Source organism: Nomascus leucogenys, chromosome 25, assembly GCF_006542625.1.
Source record: "Nomascus leucogenys isolate Asia chromosome 25, Asia_NLE_v1, whole genome shotgun sequence".
Taxonomy (NCBI): Eukaryota; Metazoa; Chordata; class Mammalia; order Primates; family Hylobatidae; genus Nomascus; species Nomascus leucogenys.
This window is the reverse complement of record NC_044405.1, coordinates 21,729,135-21,749,265: the sequence shown is the minus strand read 5'-3', so window position 1 is coordinate 21,749,265 and position 20,131 is coordinate 21,729,135. Positions and strand designations below refer to the sequence as shown.

At 45.6% G+C, this 20,131-nt stretch overlaps 1 protein-coding gene across 1 annotated transcript in view; it reads right to left on the bottom strand.

The window, feature by feature from the left end:
* Nucleotides 1-1,390: 1,390 nt before the first annotated feature.
* CHAF1B (chromatin assembly factor 1 subunit B) overlaps nucleotides 1,391-20,131 on the bottom strand; it is a 30,345-nt gene continuing 11,604 nt past the window's right edge. Inside the window, exons 7-14 of the mRNA XM_003263908.2 lie at nucleotides 18,581-18,665; nucleotides 15,621-15,714; nucleotides 9,395-9,464; nucleotides 8,762-8,853; nucleotides 6,594-6,735; nucleotides 4,880-5,311; nucleotides 2,824-2,918; nucleotides 1,391-1,944 (exon numbers count right to left, since the gene is read on the bottom strand). Coding sequence (XP_003263956.1) covers nucleotides 1,853-1,944; nucleotides 2,824-2,918; nucleotides 4,880-5,311; nucleotides 6,594-6,735; nucleotides 8,762-8,853; nucleotides 9,395-9,464; nucleotides 15,621-15,714; nucleotides 18,581-18,665 — 1,102 coding nt within the window. The 3' untranslated portion in view covers nucleotides 1,391-1,852. The remainder of the gene's footprint in view (nucleotides 1,945-2,823; nucleotides 2,919-4,879; nucleotides 5,312-6,593; nucleotides 6,736-8,761; nucleotides 8,854-9,394; nucleotides 9,465-15,620; nucleotides 15,715-18,580; nucleotides 18,666-20,131) is intronic.

The following is a 20,131-nucleotide window of genomic DNA, read 5'->3' as shown; positions in this document are numbered from 1 at the left end:
ATCGCACCACTGCACTCCAGCCTGGCAACAAGAGCAAAACTCTGTCTCAAAAAAAAAAAAAAAAGGTGCCTCCTCAAGTCCTCAGCACAATTTCCATCAGACTGAACTGCAGGTCCTGAACTCTCTGGCCAGCTTGACTGTGAAGACGGCACTGGAGTTAGTGCCTTCCTATGTCACAGCGACAGTATTGCACATTAGGAAATTCAACTGTGACAACGCCTCTCAAGGGGAGGCAGCAACACTAGCTTCTAAATGAGGCCTCAACCCTCTCATCCACGCAGCCAGAGATCTCCTGAGCTAAGACAAGCCTCCAATGTCTGTGACTGCCACCTTCGGTGACAGCATCACTTCGAGAGCCCACAACTCTCATGCTTACTTCTAATAAAGAGAACACATGATCATCTCGGCCTAGAGAAAGCAAAGGCAGACATAAATTGCTAAGTAAAGATACTTTGTTTGGTCCAGGTGCAGTGGCTCATACCTGTAATCCCAGTACTTTGTGAGGCTAAGGCGAGAGCATCGCTTGAGCCCAGGAGTTCGAGACCAGCCCGGGCAACATGGCAAAACCCTGTCTCCCCTAAAAATATAATAATTAGGCCAGGTGCAGTAGTTCACACCTGTAATCCCAGCACTTTGGGAGGCCGAGGCAGGCAGATCACCTGAGGTCAGGAGTTAGAGACCAGCCTGGCCAATATGGCAAAACCCCATCTCTACTAAAAATACAAAAATTAGCCGGATGTGGTGGCACATGCCTGTAATCCTAGCTACTCGAGAGGCAAAGGCAGGAGAATCGGTTGAACCCAGGAGGCAGAGGTTATAGTGAGCCGAGATCGTGCCACTGCACTCCAGCCTGGGCAACAGAGTGAGACTCCATCTCAAAAAAAAAGAAAAAAAGAAAAAAATATATATATATATAACATATACGTGTGTGTGTGTATATATATATATATGTATCATATATATGTGTGTGTGCATGTGTGTGTGAAATTAGCATGGCATGGTGGCACATGCCTGTAGTCCCAGCTACTCGGGAAGCTGAGGTGGAAGGATCACTTGAGCCCAGGAGGTCGAGGCTGCAGTGAGCTGAGATAGCACCACTGCACTCCAGCCTGGGCAACAGAGCAAGACCCTGTCTCAAAAAACAAAAAAGATACTTTTTTGGCTTTGAAAAACCAATCTAAAAAACTAACCTATTTAGATACCAAATTGTATATGAAATAAAATCTCAACTCTCTTTTTAGAATAAATAGGTCCACAAAAATGCTAAGGAAATAAACTACAACATTAACGAGGGTTACTTCTGGTGGGAAGATGATGGGTGATTCCATCTTTTTCACTGTTACTAACAGAATAAGCATCGTTACCTTTAAAATCAGAAAACAAACACAACTACCTTCCAAAGTTTAATCAATCAACTCCTTAGAAGTGAAATCTAACAATCACTTCAAATACTCTAAAATTCAACAGAGTAAAATCTCAAATTACTTTCTCATCTTCCTAATTCTTATTTAAAAGGAGTCCCTCCATGAAGTGTGTGAACTTTCACGAGGGTGCCAGGGAGGACTCACTGATTTTCACACCGGATAACGTTGAACCGCTCCAGTTTCAGAAACTCATCAAAAAGAGGATTTACTATGTTAAAACATTCATGTCCCCAAGTTAAAAATTGATACTGAATACAACGGCATCCATATTTCTGGAGAAAAATCAGTACACATGTCACTTCTGTTATAGAAATACATTTACAGTGTGTCCCACTCCATGGAAGCCCTGGTCTCAGGCACCTCCAGCTTTACCGTCTCCCTGCACACACCGGGGGCCTGGTTGGCTTCGAGCAGAAGCCGAAGTCCCATCAAGGGTCCAGACTTTCCGTGCCTCCTTTGTTTTCATCGAGTCTGGGCCGCTTTAGCTCTGGTGGACTGCCCTGAGCGTCTCCAGGCATCTCTGCAACATTAACAAACATAAGGTTGGCAAGTAAATGAAGAATTCTGGAAGTCAAGGGCTGACATTTACAGAGTACAGAGCTAAGACACGGAACTGAGCTGCCTGACAAGATCCTATACTGATATAATGGAAGTTCTATAGAGTGGTTCTCAACCAGGGGCGATTTTGCCTCTCAAGGGACAGTGGGCAATGTCTAGTGGCATTTTAGAATGTCATGGGCAAGCTGGGCGTGGTAGCTCACGCCTGTAATCGCAGCACTTTGGGATGCTGAGGCGGGTGGATCATTTGAGGCCAGGAGTTCAAGACCAGCCTGGCCAACATGGTGAAACCCCGACTCTACTAAAACTACAAAAATTACCCGGGTGTGATGGCGCATGCCTGTAGTCCCAGCTACTCGGGAGGCCGAGGCAGGAGAATTGCTTGAACATGGGAGGTGGAGGTTGCAGTGAATCGAAATTGTGCCACTGCATTCCAGCCTGGGCGACAGAGCAAGACTGCATCTCAAAAAAAAGAAAAAAAAAATGTCATGGGCAAGAAGTGGCACCCAGGGATGCTGCTAAACATCCTATAATACACACGACAGTCTTCCACAACAAAGAATTACCTGGCCCAAAAGGTCAATAGTCATCAGGTGGAGAAACTTGATCTAGACGATCTCCTACTGAACCCACTCCCTGGCTCACCAGGATGCTCTCACTGGCCAGGTCCCTCCCTGCTGAGGCGTAAACAGGCAGCCAGTGGGTTTAAACAATGGTTCCAATAAGATGCATCCTTGCTGTCTCAGAACTGACTTAAAATTAGATGGCATTAATTTCCAAAAGAACAAAAGAAAAGATACTCTACCTTTAATTATATTAAACCAGTAACAGTATTACTTACCTGACTGAATTTCTTCTGTAGAAGGTGTGGAAATCACACTGGTTGGTACAGAACTTGGTGGAGTGTCTGTTTTTAAGGGTGTTAAGTTTATTCTCCTTGATTAAAAAAAAAAAAGTAGAGGGGTGATGGCTCATTAGTGTCACAGGAATTGTTTATGTATGATACCAACCTTCACAACTACCAAAGGAAATACTTCAATTTTCAGCTGAACATACGGTTCAAGGCATTAAATAGTAAGATGTGCCCACTTGTTTAATAACTGAGGATTACATTCATGTATTAAGTTAAACCATCACATTTATAATAGTCAACTTAAACCATAACCAGTCATCGAAAAGTTTCAAAACCTGTGTTCTGTTCATTACCCATGTTCTTGTGAACACTCTGCTGGCTGCTGTAAAAGACAGTCAGATATGGTTTCTATATATGGAAAGCGCCAAATCACAGGTAATACTTTTTTAAAAACCAGAGTGTTGGGCCGGGCAATGCCTGTAATCCCAGCACTTTGGGGGGCTGAGGCGGGCAGATCACTTGAGGTCAGGAGTTTTCGACCAGCTTGACCAACGTGGCGAAACCCCATCTCTACTAAAAACGCAAAAAGTCAGCCAGGCATGGTGGCGCATGCCTGTAATCCCAGCTACCTGAGAGGCTGAGGTAGGAGAATCACTTGAACCCAGAAGGCGGAGGTTGCAGTGAGCAGAGAGCATGCCATCACACTCCAGCCTGGGCAACAAAGCAAGACCCTGTCTCAAATGAATAAACAAATAAATAAAAACCCAGAGTCTTAATTTTCAACAACTATTCTTGTTTGCAAAAGATTACACCTTCAAGAAGCTTGGTAAATAATTCAGAAGAAATCAAGGGGGGAAAATAATTTAATACCAAAAATAGTTCAAGGAATACCTTCCGTCACATAAAAACAAATAGAAAAATTGTAAAATACATTGCTAATCTGCAGAAAGAAATGAAAGATTTTAAGAGGGCGTTAAAGCCAGCAACCCATACACATATTATGAACTTGCCAAAGACCTGTTGGCGCAGGAGAGGCTGAGAGGCACAGGGCGCTTCTGTCCAGCTCGCCATCCCCAGCACTCCCCTCTGCATCCCCCTTCCCAGCCCTCCTCCTGACTCAGTTTATGGGAAGGTTGGGAGGCAGAGGGCTTGGTAGAGAAGGAACTATACAGGATCAGAGGGGTAACTGGACATCAGCTGCAGGGCAAGGATGAAAATGGGAGGCTGTGCTGCCTGACGGCAGAAGAATGTGCTAAGTGGCTCTGTATCCAGTAGGAGTGGCAGACACAGGGGTGCATGCCAGCCACACTGACGTAAGCAGGGATTATTTGCACCTCCTGGGGATTATTTGTTATCAGATCAGGACCTCCGTTTCTCACCGACCAGGCTGCTGGAGACATCAAACGCGGTCTCAGGAAGACACTCCTGGAATTGCCTACATCCTGGGCAGAACAGCATAAATAAAAAATGGGACCTGCTTCCTGTCTTTGGGGGCTCACAACCTGCAGGGGAAACTGAAGCATCAAAGCACCTGCTATGGAATCTGATGTGTGGTGGACAAGGGAAAGGCTGAAGGGCCACAAAGACTGCAAACAGAGAGGGTACATTCAAATGGGTCTTTCAGGAGACTCCTGGCATCACCAAGAGGAAGAGATGTCCCGGGCTTCCCCAGAGAAGGGAAGGACAGAGGCCTCAAAGGGCAGAGTGTGCTCTGGGAAGATGACATTCAGGACTAGGCTAGAGATGAAGGCCACGGACTCAGGAGAGAGAGTGGCCACAGTCCTGGATGACAGGCTGCAGCCAAATCACAGTCTGTGTGTGTGCATAGGAGCCTGGGCTTTATCTGACAGGCAGGAACTGGAGGAACAAACAGAGGCCTCTATGTAAGAAATGACACTCTCGGATTTGAAGTTAAGAATCTCTGTGGCAACCTACTGGCATGAAGCATTCGCCACCTGAAATTTCACCTGCAGCAGAGTGGGAGCATTCTGTTTGCCTTTTGTGTTTCATTTTGCAGTGACATCTTGTTCTAACAAGTTCTTACCGGGGTGTTGTCTTGCTCCAGGCTTGCAGTGTGTTCAGAGTGACCCTCCGGGATGGGTGGGCTTTTGTGTTTTGACTACTGGGCTGCAGGGTCTTCTCCTCCGAAGGCCCTGGCAAGGGGCTTTTGACAGCAGGACTGATGGAGGGAGGGTCCCTGATGGCTGCTGGGGCTGGGGCCTGTCTGGCCTGAGGCGGGGTCGTGCCGGGGCTGCTGGGGTCTTGGGTTCTGCTGGCTGGGGTTCCCTCTACCGGTCTGGGTCCTGGCGAAGACCCTCTATGTGTCTGACTCTTGGTTTTCTTTGCTGTATCAGGAGTTCTCATGCTCAAAACTGGCTTCTCTTTCAAAGGAATTCCAAGTTCATCTTTCTCAAATGTCACAAATGAGCAGTAACCGTCCGTGGAAGAAATGGCCAGGAAGGCGCCATCGCTGGACCTTCATCCCCAAAACAGGGAAAAGTTACAGACCTTACCAACACTCTCACATCTAGTTAGAAGAGGGAAGTTCGAGCAAAATCACAAGCTTGTTTGAAGGCAAAAACCAGGGAAAAGATAAGACTGGAAAAGAGCGTGTGATAGCGACTCACTCGTGCAGTTTCATCGCGATTTGCTAAGTTGCTGCAACCTATCTGTGCTACTAGCAACTTTCACTTGAATAGGCTGGGTGCGGTGGCTTACGCCTGTAATCCCAGCACTTTGGGAGGCCAAGGCAGGTGGATCATTTGAGGTCAGGAGTTCGAGACCAGCCTGGCCAACATGGTGAAACCCTATCTCTACTACAAATACAAAAAAAATTAGCCAGGCATGGTGGCGGGCGCCTGTAATCCCAGCTATTCAGGAGGCTGAGGCAGGAGAATTGCTTGAACCCAGGAGGCAGAGGTTATAGTGAGCCAAGATCGTTCCACTGCACTCCAGCCTGGGTGACAGAATGAGACTCCGTTTCAAAAAAAAACCTCACACTGGGCCAAGCAGGCCACGGGGGCTGAACTGGGGACCAAAAGGTGGTGGAAGGGCAGTGCTGAGTGACATCTGCTACACAGGCCCAGCTCGGGGCACTTCCCTGTCCTGGGCAGCAGGGGCATGCAGGGAAGGGCTTCCTCCCAGAGGGCCTCAGGAGTCCCCAAATGGCCAAGGAGTCTACAAGGCCTCCCCTCAGTTTATCAGAGTCCAGTTAACCCCACAAGGCAATCTCAATGCCATCAAAACCCACCACTGTGAAAATAAGAAGCAAGTATTGTGGCAAACTAGAAATGGCTTTCCTTTTAATGTTGATTCCTTTAAAAAACAAAATTGGGGCCGGGCGTGGTGGCTCACGCCTGTAATTCCAGCACTTTGGGAGGCTGAGGCAGGAGGATCGCTTGAGCCCAGGAGTTTGAGACCAGCCTGGCCAACAGGGCGAAACCCCATCTCTACTAAAACCACAAGAATTAGCCAGTTGCAGTGGTGCACACCTGTAATCCCAGCTACTTGGGAAGCTGAGGCATGAAAATCACTTGAACCTGGAAGGTGGAGGTTGCAGTGAAACGAGATCACACCACTGCACTCCAGCCTGGGTGACAGAGTGATACTTGGTGTCAAAAAAATAAATAAGAAACAAACTTGGTGAATATGTCCCCCAAAGCCATCTTTAGTAATGAAATGCTCCCTAATCCCGGGGTGTCTTCCAGGATATGGCCACGGTGTCCTTCACTCACTCTCCTTCATTAGCAGCCACTCACCATGAAATGTCACTGAGGGTGTGGTAATGTATATTAGACACGTAACCGAAAGGGAAGGACTGCTGGGTGTCATACAGAAGCACGGAGTCCTCCGAGGCCACAGCAAACACCAGGCGGTAGGGCAGACTCATCAGCTCCACACCTGGGGGTCGGGGACAGAGACAAAGTAAAACCGCAGAAACAAGGCTTCTGACCGGGTGCAATGGCTCACGCCTAGAATCCCAGCACTTTGGGAGGCCGAGCCGGGTGGATCACTTGAGCTCAGGAGTTTGAGACCTGCCTAAGCAACATGGCAAAACCCTGTCTCTATCAAAAATACAAAAAATTAGCCAGGCGTGGGGGTGTGTGCCCGTAGTACCAACTACTCAGGAGGCTGAGACGGGAGAATTGCTTGAACCCAGGAGGCGGAGGTTGCAGTGAGCTGAGATTGCACCACCATACTCCAGCCTGGGCAGCAGAGGAAGACTCTGTCTCAAAAAAAAAAAAAAAAAAGAAATTTATAAGAATAAAAATATATCCAGCATCCACTAAGGTAAAATTCGGTGTCTGGTATCTAATCAAAAAGTACCAGGCAAACAAAAACAGGAAGATATGACCCACAATGAGGAGAAAAAAAATCAAAACCAACCTGTATACAAGGACATTAAAAGAGCTATTATAACTGCATTCTATATGCTTAAGAAGCAAGAGGAAACTGAGGCGGGTGGATCACCTGAGGTCAGGAGTTTGAAACCAGCCTGGTCAACATGGCAAAACCCTGCCTCTACTAAAAATAAAAGTAGCTGGGTGTGGTGGCACACGCCTGTAATCCCGGCTACTTGGGAGGCTGAGGTGGGAGATTCACTTGAACCTGGGAGGTGAAGGTTGCAGCGAGCTGAGATTATACCACTGCATTCCAGCCTGGGCAACAGAGCAAGACTCCTTCTCAAAAAAAAAAAAAAAGAAAGAAAGCAGCAAGAGGAAAAATGGAGCATGGAGAGGCACAGAATATATAAGGAAAACCCAAAGTGAACCTCTAGAGATGAGAACCACAATGACGAAAAACACACTGGACGGGACCAAGGGCAGAGCATGCAGGAGACAGGGTTAGCAAACTCAAAACACAGCTATAGAGACTTCCAAAATCAAACACTGGAAGAAGAAAAAAACAAAAAAAGGAAGCAGTATCAAAGGCCAGGAACTAATTTCAAAGGACCTAATATGACACATGTGTAATGGGAGTATTTGAATAAGAGAAGGGAATAACAGAAATAATATTTGAAGGAAAAATGGCTGAAACTTCCCAAATGTAATAAATGTAATAAAAACTATAAACTGATAGATCTACGAAGTTGAATGAACCCCAAGCACAAGAAAACAAAGAAAATGGCTGGGCGTGGGGGCTCACGCCTATAATCCCAGTACTTTGGGAGGCCAAGGTGGGTGGATCACTTGAGGTCAGTAGTTCGAGACCAGCCTGGCCAACATGGCAAAATCCCGTCTCTACTAAAAATACAAAAATTAGCTGGGTGTGGTGGCATGTGCCTGTAATCCCAGCTACTCTGGAGGATAGGAGGGAGAATCCCTTGAACCTAGGAGGCAGAGGTTGCAGTGAGCCAAGATTGCACCACTGCACTCCAGCCTGGGTGACAGAGCAAGACCCCATCTCAAAAAAAAAAAAAAAGAAAAGAAAAAAAGAAAATTGATAGTGAGAGACATAGACAAACAAAAGGAGTACGTCTATTCCTTTTAAAGTGCCTTAGGCAAGAAAATATATCCTGAAGAAAGAAAAAAAAAAAACTGACATGTATTTTGATAACCCCAGTCTTTGCTCCGCTTTTAAAAATAACTAAACCGGGCCAGGCACAGGGGCTCACACTTGTAATCCCAGCACTTTGGGAGGCCGAGGCAGGTGGATCACTTGAGTGCAGGAGTTCAAGACCAGCCTTGGCAACATGGTGAAATGCTGTCGCTACCAAAAATACAAAAATTAACCAGTCTCATAACCTGGTCTCAAAATAAATAAATAAATAGATTTAAATGTAAAAATAAAATATTTTAAAAATAACTGAACTGAACCAAACCCAGATACCCACCTTTCCCCATAAGACAGAATCCGAATCTCCACCCCACTCTGGTGACCTGTTTCGGAGAGAAAACATAATACACCCCTGAGGCTCTGAGGATACCTGTTTCCACCACTGGCCTCAGTTCAAAGTAGACTGGACAGCAGCGAACAGCAAGAGTGGCTTTTCCAGGACACGGAAGATGAGCGATGGGCCTAATGGATTAATTGCAGTGTTAGGAAAAGGCACTGTGACTCAGCAAAAGCAAAAATAAAAGATAAACATTTTGGCAGGGTGCGGTGGCTCATGCCTATAATCCCAGCACTTTGGGAGGAGGAGGCAGGCGGATCACCTGAGGTCAGGAGTTCAAGACCAGCCTGGCCAACATGACAAAACCCCATCTCTACTAAAAAAAAAAAAAGAAAAAATACAAGCTGGGTGCAGTGACTCATGCCTGTATTCCCAGTACTTTGGGAGGCCGAGGCAAGCAGACCACTTGAGGTCAGCAGTTTGAAACAAACCTGGCCAACATGGTGCAACCCCATCTCTACTAAAAATACAAAAATTAACTGGGGGTGGTGGCGGGCACCTGTAATCCCAGCTACTCAAGAGGCTGAGGCAGGAGAATCACTTGAACCCAGGAGGCAGAGGCTGCAGTGAGCAGAGATCGCACCATTGCACTCCAGCCTGGGCGACAAGAGTGAAACTCCGTCTAAAAAAAACATAAACATTTCAAACATTTCCTTGACTGCATACCTTCTAAGATTCTTCCTGGAGAAAACATAAGTGGTATTCATTACATTTTCACCAGATTCCACACATCCAGCTGGGGAACAGGGAAGGGAGGGAGAGGAAAGAAAAGTCACTGTTTCAGCAAACTGTTCACCAACAGAAACACAAGAGCCTTCAGTTCCGGTTTTCAAAATAGTTCCCCCTGAAGCTATAGTCTCTGGACAATGTTGTGACTGAGCACAAAAACAAATATTCTGGCACTGTCTGTTCTCAGCCCTTACTCCAGTTCTACCTACCTGTCATCTCCACTTACCTGTGGGCAATCCCCGGGGATCTGGTTCTGATCTTGGGCCGGGAGAACATAGCGAGCCTTTGCCATAGGGCACCTTTGAGCCTCCAGGCAATTCCTTGATTGAAGCACCATGACTAGATTCAGCTGCCCAGGCTACTTTCTCCCTCTCTATTTCCTGGATTCCAGCCTTGGATGCCATCCAAAGGCTGAGACTCACCTTTCCTCAACTTCCCTATCCAGCCATGAGGCTGCCAGGAGACCTTGCCCTCTGCTGAAGCCTCCAGCCTCCTTCAGAACCTGACTTCGCTCTGGGGAACAGTCCCCATCTGAGAGCTCTTCTCCACTCACCCCCTGCTGTACTCAAAACAGTTCAGCCCTGTCAGAGTGACCATCATACACTGCTGCTCTTGGAAACATCTCCCTGTTTTATGCTATTTCTGATACATATACACACACATAACTTTACATATGACTGTTTCATATCCACCAGGGAGGGCAGTAGACAGTATCAATAGTCTTTTTTTTATTATTGTTAATACATTCTACATAGCTGCCCTCTTGTTTTTTTCTTTTGAGACAGAGTCTTGCTCTGTCACCCAGGCTGGAGTGCAGTGGCATGATCTTGGCTCACTGCAACCTCCACCTCCCAGGTTCAAGCAATTCTCCTGCCTCAGCCTCCTGAGTAGCTGGGATTACAGGTGCCTGCCACAATGCCCGGCTAATTTTTGTATTTTTAGTAGAGATGGGGTTTCACCATGTTGGCCAGGGTGGTCTCGAACTCCTGACCTCAAGTGATCTGCCCTCCTCCGCCTCCCAAAGTGCTGGGATTACAGGCATGGGTCACAGGCCCCTCTTTTCATGCCACTCCATTCTTCCATCCCCAAGAAATCCATTTTAACATTCAACAAACCATTATGTCATCTGTATATTTCCTCCATGCTCACATAATCATTATAATCAGTTATAACTCAATCACATGTATACCTCTATGATGTTTTTTATTGAGTCCATTTGTTTTACAAAACAGGGTATTATTGACACTTCTCCTTATTTTGCTTGTTTCAATCAACTACTCATGAAAGTTAACTTGCATAGCACTGATGCATTATTTTTTTGTAGCTGCATAATATTTACTGCAAGGTTCATTCACCCAACCTCTGTTAATGAGTATTTTTCTTTTTTGCTTTTGGTTTTTTACCACTATAAACAATGCTTGCGATAAGCATCCTTGAACATATACTTTTTTTTTTTTTGAGACAGAGTCTCACTCTGTTGCCCAGGCTGGAGTGCAGTGGCTTGATCTTGGCTCACTGCAACCTCTGCTTCCTGGGTTGGAGCGATTCTCCTGCCTCAGCCTCCCGAGTAGCTGGGATTACAGGAGCACATCACCACGTCTGGCTAATTTTTGTATTTTTGGTAGAGACAGGGTTTTGCCATGTTGGCCAGACTGGTCTTGAACTCCAGACCTCAGGTGATCCACCCACCTTGGCCACCACACCCAGCCGGTTTCCAGTCTTAATTGGGTCTTCTCCATTTCTAGAATGTCCTCCTATATTTCCTTACAAGAGTTTTCTATTTTTACCTTTTGTGCTTAAGTACTGAATTCACCTGGAATTTATTTTTTACATCTAAGCGAGGGGTCCAATTTTACCTTCTTCCACATAGCTGGCTACCCCAGCACTGCTCACTCAATAATAGAGTCCTCCCTTTGCAAGATCCATCTCTTGTACAACATGGTGGTTACGGTTCATAACAATGTATTGTATTCCTGAAAAATGCTAAGAGAGTAGATATAAAGTGTTCAAACCACAGAAATCCTAATTATGTGAGACCATGCGATGCTAATTAGCTAGATTTAGTCATTCCACAATATACATATACTTCAAAACATCATGTCGTACACAACTACATACAATTTCATCTGTCAATTAAATAAAAAAAAAAAAGATGGGCCAGGCATGGTGGCTCATGCCTGTAATCCCAGCACTTTGGGAGGCCGAGGCGGGCGGATCACGAGGTCAGGAGATCGAGACCATCCTGGCTAACATGGTGAAACCCCGTCTCTACTAAAAATACAAAAAATTAGCCGGGCGAGGTGGCGGGCGCCTGTAGTCCCAGCTACGCAGGAGGCTGAGGCAGGAGAATGGCATGAACCCCGGGGAGCGGAGCCTGCACTGAGCCGAGATCACGCCACTGCACTCTAGCGTGGGCGACAGCGAGACTCCTTCTCAAAAAAAAAAAAAAAAAAGGATGAGGCCAGGTGCAGTGGCTCATGCCTGTAATCCCAGCACATTGGGAGGCTGAGGCAGGTGGATCACCTGAGGTCAGAAGTTTGAGACCACCCTGGCCAACATGGTAAAACCTCATCTCTACTAAAAATACAAAAATTAGCTGGGCATGGTGGCGGGTGCCTGTAATCCCAGCTACTTGGGAGGCTAAGGCAGAAGAATCACTTGAACTCAGGAGATGGAGGTTGCAGTAAGCCAAGATCACGCCAACACTCTCAAGCCTGGGCGACAAGGGTGAAACTCTCTCAAAAAAAAGAGGAATAGGTCTTTGTCCAACCTCAACACTTCCCAACCTTCTTAATGACATATTCTTGTCCTATCTGCCTTCAGTGTCTAATTCTCTTGAGAATTATTTAAGTAACATACAATTAATTACAAATAAATAATAGATTTTTTTCCACTGTAATAGCACCTGAGGTCATATACTAAATCGCCTTATATCCTGAGATCTTTTTCTGGATTCCGTGTTCTGGTCCACTAATCTATTTGTTTGGTCCTATAGCAACACCATATTGATTGGATAAAAGTAGTGTTACAGGATCTTCTGACATGTGTTGAGGCAAATGCCCTCCCAAGTATCACTGGTTTTTTTTCATACTTCCTTGGCTATTCTTCAGCATTTATTCTACTAAACAAAGCTGAGATTTCATCCAATTAAAAAAAAAAACTTTAATGCAATTCTAACTGGAAATGAAATTAGTATGTTAATTGTTAGAACATAATATATCTTTCCATTTATTCAGAACTTGCTTTATAACCTTCAATAAGACCTTCTAGACTTCTCCATAACGGTCCAGCCCCTTTCTTATTAAATTGACTTCTGCCTGGGTGTGGTGGCTCACACCTGTAATCCCAGCTCTTTGGGAGGCCGAGACAGAAGGGGTGCTTGAGCCCAGGAGTTTAAGACCAGCCTGGGCAACATAGCAAGGCTGTGTCTCTACAAAAAAATAAGAAAATTAGCCAGGCATGGTGCTACACGCCTGTGGTCCCAGCTACTAGGGAGGCTGAGATGGGAGGATTCCCTGAACTCAGGAGATCAAGGCTGATGCAGTGGGCCATGATCACACCACTGTACTCCAGCCTGGGTGACGGAGTGAGACCCTGTCTCAAAAAATAAATAGATAAATAAATTTACTCTATGTATTTGGCAGGCTTTGCACTACTATGAATGAAATATTTCTCTTCCTTCCATTTCTAAGTACTCACTGCCAATATAGACAAAAGACACGAATTTTTATATATTTTACAATATCCAGCCATCTTATCAAATTCTTTTTAAAATTCTAATACTATTTTTAAAATCTCTTGGATTTTCTAGAAATACAATCCTATTGCAGTTTTTTATCTGTTCTTTTCCAATCTTTGTAATTTCATTTTCCTGTTTTTCCCACACTTACTAACACCACAAAGAACAATAACGTTGATAACAGACATCCGTTTGCTACTTGATTTTAATTGAAAATATTTATAGAGTGGCCACTTAGTAAAGGATTTGCTATTGGGGCTGGGCGCAGTGGCTCACACCTGTAACCTGTAAGACCATCATTTTGGGAGGCCAAGGTAGGCAGATCACCTGAGGTCAGGAGTTTGGGACCAGCCTGGCCAACATGGTGAAACTCCGTCTCTACTAAAAATACAAAAATTACCTGGTCGTGGTGGCAGGCGCCTGTAATCTCAGCTATTCAGGAGGCTGAGGCAGGAGAATTGCTTGAACCCAGGAGGTGGAGGCTACAGTGAGCCAAGATGGTGCCACTGCACTCCAGCCTGGGTGACAGTGAGACTGTTTAAAAAAAAAAAAAAAGGCCAGCGCGATGGCTCACACCTGTAATCCCAGCAATTTGGGAGGCCAAGGCAGGAGGATCACCTGAGGTCCGGAGTTCGAGAGCAGACTGACCAACATGGAGAAACCCCATCTCTACTAAAAATACAAAATTAGCTTGGCGTGGTGGCACATGCCTGTAATCCCAGCTACTCCGGAGGCTGAGGCAGGAGAATGGCTTGAACCCAGGAGGCAGAGGTTGCTGTGAGCCGAGATCGTGCCATTGCACTCCAGCCTGGGCAACAAGAGTGAAACTCTATCTCAAAATAAATAAATAAATAAAAATTTTTTTTTAAAAAAGGCTAGGCGTGGTGGCTTACACCTGTAATCCCAGCACTTTGGGAGGCCGACGCAGGAGGATCACAAGGTCAGGAGTTCGAGACCAGCCTGACCAACATGGTGAAACCCCATCTCTACTAAAAATACAAAAATTAGCCGGGAGTGGTGGCACACACCTGTAATCCCAGCTACTCAGGAGGCTGAGGCAGGAGAATCGCTTGAACCTGGGAGGCGGAGGCTGCAGTGGTGAGCTGAGATCACAGCACTGCACTCCAGCTGGGCAACAGAGTGAAACTCCGTCTCAAAACAAACAAACAAACAAAAAAAAAGGATTTATTACTGGGTTTAGTGAATAACTTTTAATAAATGTTTAGTAACTAACTTTAGTAAATATGACCTAAACAACTACTTATTCTTGGGCCTGAGACTTCTTGAGCCAAAGTGTCATTTGCACATGTTCCACAGTGTTCTTTAAAGCCCCACCCACACAGCTGCATGTGTGATTCACGCCCTTCTCAGGCCCTCCCTGGCTCAGCTGGGATGGGACTCAGTGGCAAACCTGGCCAGTGCCCTCCCGTTTGGCCCAACCCTGGGCTATGTTGTCATCTTTATGCACAGGATGGTCCTGGAGCCATGGCAATGAGCAGACATTCTCCTCTGAGAACACTGTGGCCACAGTACTGCCTAGCCTTATCTTGCTGGGCTGAGCCCCTTGCCTTCCTAGGGACATAGGGACAATAAACCTATGTAGTCCTTGCTACTTGGCTGACCTTTTGATTTTGACCACTGCTGCTTCCACAAGTTTGTCCATGAGTCTAATCCTGTTCACAAATGCGCTTCTTTATTGAGGAGAATAAAAACAATAAAGGAGCTTTATCTTTGGCTTTAGCACTACGACTTCCATATACATGCTAATGAATGAAAAAGCATTCATTAAAAGGTTTAAATAGTAAAGTTTCTTTTTTTTTTTTGAGATAAGATATCACTCTGTCGCCCAGGCTGGAGTACAGTGGTGTGATCTCAGCTCACTGCACCCTCTGCCTCCCAGGTTCAAGCGATTCTCCTGCCTCAGTCTCCCAAGTAGCTGGGATTACAGGTATGCGCCACCACACCCAGTTAAGTTTGGTATTTTTAGTAGAGACAGGGTTTCACCATGTTGGCCAGGCTGGTCATGAACTCTTGACTTCAAGTGATCCGCCCGCCTCGGCCTCCCAAACTGCTGGGATTACACGTGTGAGCCACTGTGCCCAGCCAAAAGTTAAATTTATCTAAGAGAAAATGCCTATCATTTTAATCTCATAACTCCCAAACTTTTCTGCACATTAGAATCACTGGGAGATCTTTTTAAAATTCCAAAAGCCAGGCCACCCAGACCAATTACACTACAATCTCTAGGGGTGGGACACAGGCGCCAACGTGTTTTTTGAAGCTCTCCTGGAGGTTCCAATGGGCAGGTAAGTCGGGGTCCCCCACTCTAATCAGCATTCACTGAGCTGATAAGCAGCAGCGTAAAACAGGAGCAGACATCCCCACTCGGCCATCATTCCCTGAAGTCCAAGCTATGAAACACACCTGGCGTGAGGAGCAAAGATCCGTCGGGAGTGAAACTCAGTCTACGGAAGAAAGACTTCATGCTGTCGTCGTGAAACATCCGGTAGCTTCTTGCCTGCCGCACACAAAATTTATTTTTATTATTTTGTTTGTTTGTTTTCTACACACAAAGTTTAAACATTTTTCCAAATCTTTGCACTCACAATAAAGGCTTCCCAACTGCTGTATGTGCCTATGGTTTTCTTTACGTAGTGTCATTTATTGTTGACATAATAATAAATGAAATTGAAACATACTACAAATCAAATAATTGTGCAACACCGCAAGGGTAAACATTCATGAAAACTGACCACACATTTTTGTTAGGTAAAGCTATATGTATGTATGTGTGTTTTATGTGGTTCTAAAATTATTTTTAAAAACTCTTAAGAACACAAACCACAGGGTCAACAGTGGCATATCTGGGGCCTGAGACTGGCAGACAGTGGGAAGATGACCAGGAGACCTCTGCTTTCTATCTGTGTGGATTCATTAGAATTTCCAACTGAATGCACTCTTTAGAGACAGAGTCTCGCTCTGTCACCCAGGCTAGAGTGCAGTGGCGCAATCAAAGGTCACTGCAACCTAGAACTTCTGGGCTCAAAGCAATCCTCCCGTCTCAGCCTCCTGAGTAGCTGGGACTATAGGCACATGCCACCACATCCAGCTATTAATAAATGCACCCTTTAAAAAAAGAAAATAGTGGATTATTAAACTGGTAATCATTAATCTTTTAAAACAACATTTCTTTAACACCTGTCTGGGACAGTTTTTACTACTATTTATAAACATCAAGCATTTGCCAGACATGGGGGCTCACACCTGTAGTCCCAGCACTTTGCGAGGCCGAGGCAGGCGGATCACTTGAGTTCAGGAGTTCGAGACCAGCCTGGCCAACATAGCAAAACCCCATCTCTACTAAAAATACAAAAATTATCTGAGTGTGGTGGCACACTCCTGTAATCCCAGCTTCTCAGGAGGCTGAGGCAGGAGAACCGCTTGAACCCAGGAAGCAAAGGTTGTAGTGAGTCAAGATCGTGCCACTGCACTCCAGCCTGGGTGACAGAGCCAGACACTGTCTCAACAAACAAACAAGCATTTAATTCTTAAGAACACAAGGAAGCAGGCATTACTATTCATATATATATGTAATAGATATATTTTTATATATATAAAATATAAAATAAATAATATAAAAATATATATTATATATAATATAAATATATAACATATAAAAGTATATATTATATGTAATATATATAAAAATATATATATATACACATTTTTTTTTTTGAGACAAAGTTTCGCTCTTGTTGCCCAGGCTGGAGTGCAAATGGCGCAATCTCGGCTCACCGCAAACTCCACCTCCCAGGTTCCAGTGATTCTCCTGCCTCAGCCACTGGAGTAGCTGGGACTATAGGCGTGCACCACTATGCCCAGCAAATTTCTGTATTTTTAGTAGAGACAGGGTTCCAGCGTGTTAGCCAGGCTCGTCTCGAACTCCTGACCTCAGGTGATCTGCCCACTTCTGCCTCCCAAAGTGCTGGGATTACAGGCGTGAGCCACCGTGCCCAGCAAGCATTACTATTCTTACTTCACAGGTGTGACCTCTCAGTGCCTGTCAGTGCCCAGCCCACACCACCTTACCCTGGTTCCTTGGATGCATTTGCACCACGTCCCCGGGTGGAGCCAGTAACCAGCTTGCTCTCCTGCACCTCGCTGCCTGCCTCAGTAGCCTTGATTCCTTTACAAATAGGGTCCTATTTTCATTTGCCAATTCTTTGAAAGTCAAAATCCTTCCTATTCCTAAATACCAGTGTTTTGGCTGGGTCTCTGCTGTCTGCTAGCAAAACTCTCTACCTACCTGCCAAGATAGTAAACTGCCTGCTGCCAGACAGATCCAACGCTCGACCTGCCTGTCTTCTGTTGCCTCATGTAGGGATCTTCCCAGATCAGTAGTGACCAGCCCTTGCTACACCTGAGAATCACGGAGGCCCTGCTTACCTCCAGCCAAGTGAATCACGCCACTCAGGCTGGGGCCAAGGCATCCGTATTTTTATTTTTATTTATTTATTTTGAGACTGAGTTTCGCTCTTGTCACCCAGGCTGGAGTGCAATGGTGCAATTTCAGCTCACTGCAACCTCCACCTCCCAGGTTCAAGCAATTCTCCTGCCTCAGCCTCCTGAATAGCTGGGATTACAGGCATGCACCCGGCTAATTTTATATTTCTTGTAGAGACAGGGTTTCACCATGTTGGCCAGGCTGGTCCCAAACTCCTGACCTCAGGTGATCCACCTGCCTCAGCCTCCCAAAGTGCTGGGATTACAGGCATGAGCCATCGTGCCCAGCCTTACGTCATTTTATTTTTGAAATAGAGTCTCGCTCTGTCGCCCAGGCTAGAGTGCAGTGGCATGATCTCAGCTCACGGCTGAGACCTCCGCCTCTCAGGTTCAAGTGATTCTCATGCCTCAGCCTCCCGAGTAGCTGGGATTACAGGCATGCACCACCACAACTGGCTGATTTTTGTAATTCACTGAGATGGGGTTTGGCCATGTTAGCCAGGCTGGTCTCAAACTCCTGACCTCAAGTGATCCGCCCACCTCAGTCTCCCAAAGTGCTGGGATTCCAGTCATGAGCCATCGTGCCCAGCCAGCACCCATATTTGTAATTCTTCCCAGGTGATTCCACGGTGCAGCCAGGGTTGAAAACCACTGTCCTGTCCTCCATCAGTGGCTCTACCCTGGTCTCCAGATGTCCCCATTTCCATACAGACTAGCCCACCACAGTAACCAAGCCTTGACTGTCCAAAAGGAAGCCTTATTGTAGTTCTGGAATCGGCTCCTTGAGGCCAGTGATTTGGCCGCAAAGGGATGGGAGGAGCTCATGACTTCCTAAGTCTCAGTTAAAGGCTGCTGAAAAAGAACGGCAAAATATTTTATACCTCTCCTTCAGCCCCTATTCCAGACAGCATCTTCGAAACATTGAAAGCCACACGCTTCTTCTGTATACTGTACACTCGCAGCACCCTGAAGAAAGAACACGTCTGATTTACCACTTCTAGTAAATGAATGATGCTTCACACAGAAACCACTTATTACCAACAGCCTATTACCACCTCAACAATTTTCAGCCTCCAAAAGCTTTTACCAATGATATTCACAACTGGGTAATTAAGAAGGAAGCAAGTATTAACAACCTAAAGGATATTACAGGCCAGGCGCGGTGGCTCACGCCTGTAATCCCTACACTTTGGGAGGCGGAGGCGGGTGAATCACTTGAGGTCAGGAGTTCGAGACCAGCCTGGCCAACATGGTGAAACCCCGTCTCTACCAAAAATACAAAAAATTAGCCGGGTGTGGTCGTGGGCGCCTGTAATCCCTGCTACTCGGGAGGTTGAGGCTGAAGAATCACTTGAACCCGGGAGGCAGAGGTTGCAGTAAGCTGAGATAGTGCCACTGCACTCCAGCCTGGGCAACAGAGCAAGATTCTGTCTCAAAAAAAAAAAAAAAAAGAAATTTTTGATAAGTCACATTACTCCCACTAGCTAATCAGATTGTTTTACTGATGACTGTCTGAATAAAACGCACTTGTCAGAAAATAATTGGCATTTAGAATACAATAGGAGATTCTATGAAAAATAAACACTAACTCCTCCCTACCACTTTTATTCCAAGGCCATCTTATATTCAATTTGTTTTAATTAAAAGTAGTTAGATAAATATTCAAAAGGACTATTAAGTAACATAGGAGGCACTCCTCATTTTTTTAACTCTTTGTTCCAACAATACAATTAAATGCAATTATGCCAGTAAACACAACAACAAGACTTCTTTTCAGAAAGGACAAAAATAGTTTATTTTTATATCCATTTAAATGGAGTCATTAAAATCACTGGGCTGGGCGAGGTGGTTCACGCCTGTAATCCCAGCACTTTGGGAGGCTGAAGCAGGCAGGTCACCTGAGGTCAGGAGTTTGAGACCAGCATCGTCAATATGGTGAAACTCTGTCTCTACTAAAAATACAAAAATTAGCCAGGCATGGTGGCACACACTTGTAATCCCAGCTACTCAGGAGGATGAGGCAGGAGAATCGCTTGAACCTAGGAGGTGGAGGTTATAGTAAGCCGAGATCGCACCACTGCATTCCAGCCAGAGTGACAGAGTGAGACTGTGTCTCAAAAAACAATTTAAAAAAATAAAAATCACTGTAGCACACCTGTAATCTTAGCACTTTGGGTGGCCAAGGCAGACAGATGGCTTGAGCTCAACAGATTGCGACCAGCCTGGGCAACACGGCAAAATCCCATCTTTACAAAAAAATATAAAAATTAGCCGGCTGTGGTGGTGCACACCTGTAGTCCCAGTTAGTTGGGGGGCTGAAGCATGAGGATTGCTTGAGCCCAGGAGGTCAAAGCTGTGACTGCACAGTGAGCTGTGACTGCACCACTGCACTCCAGCCTGGGTGACAGAGTGAGCCCCTCTCTCAAAAAAAA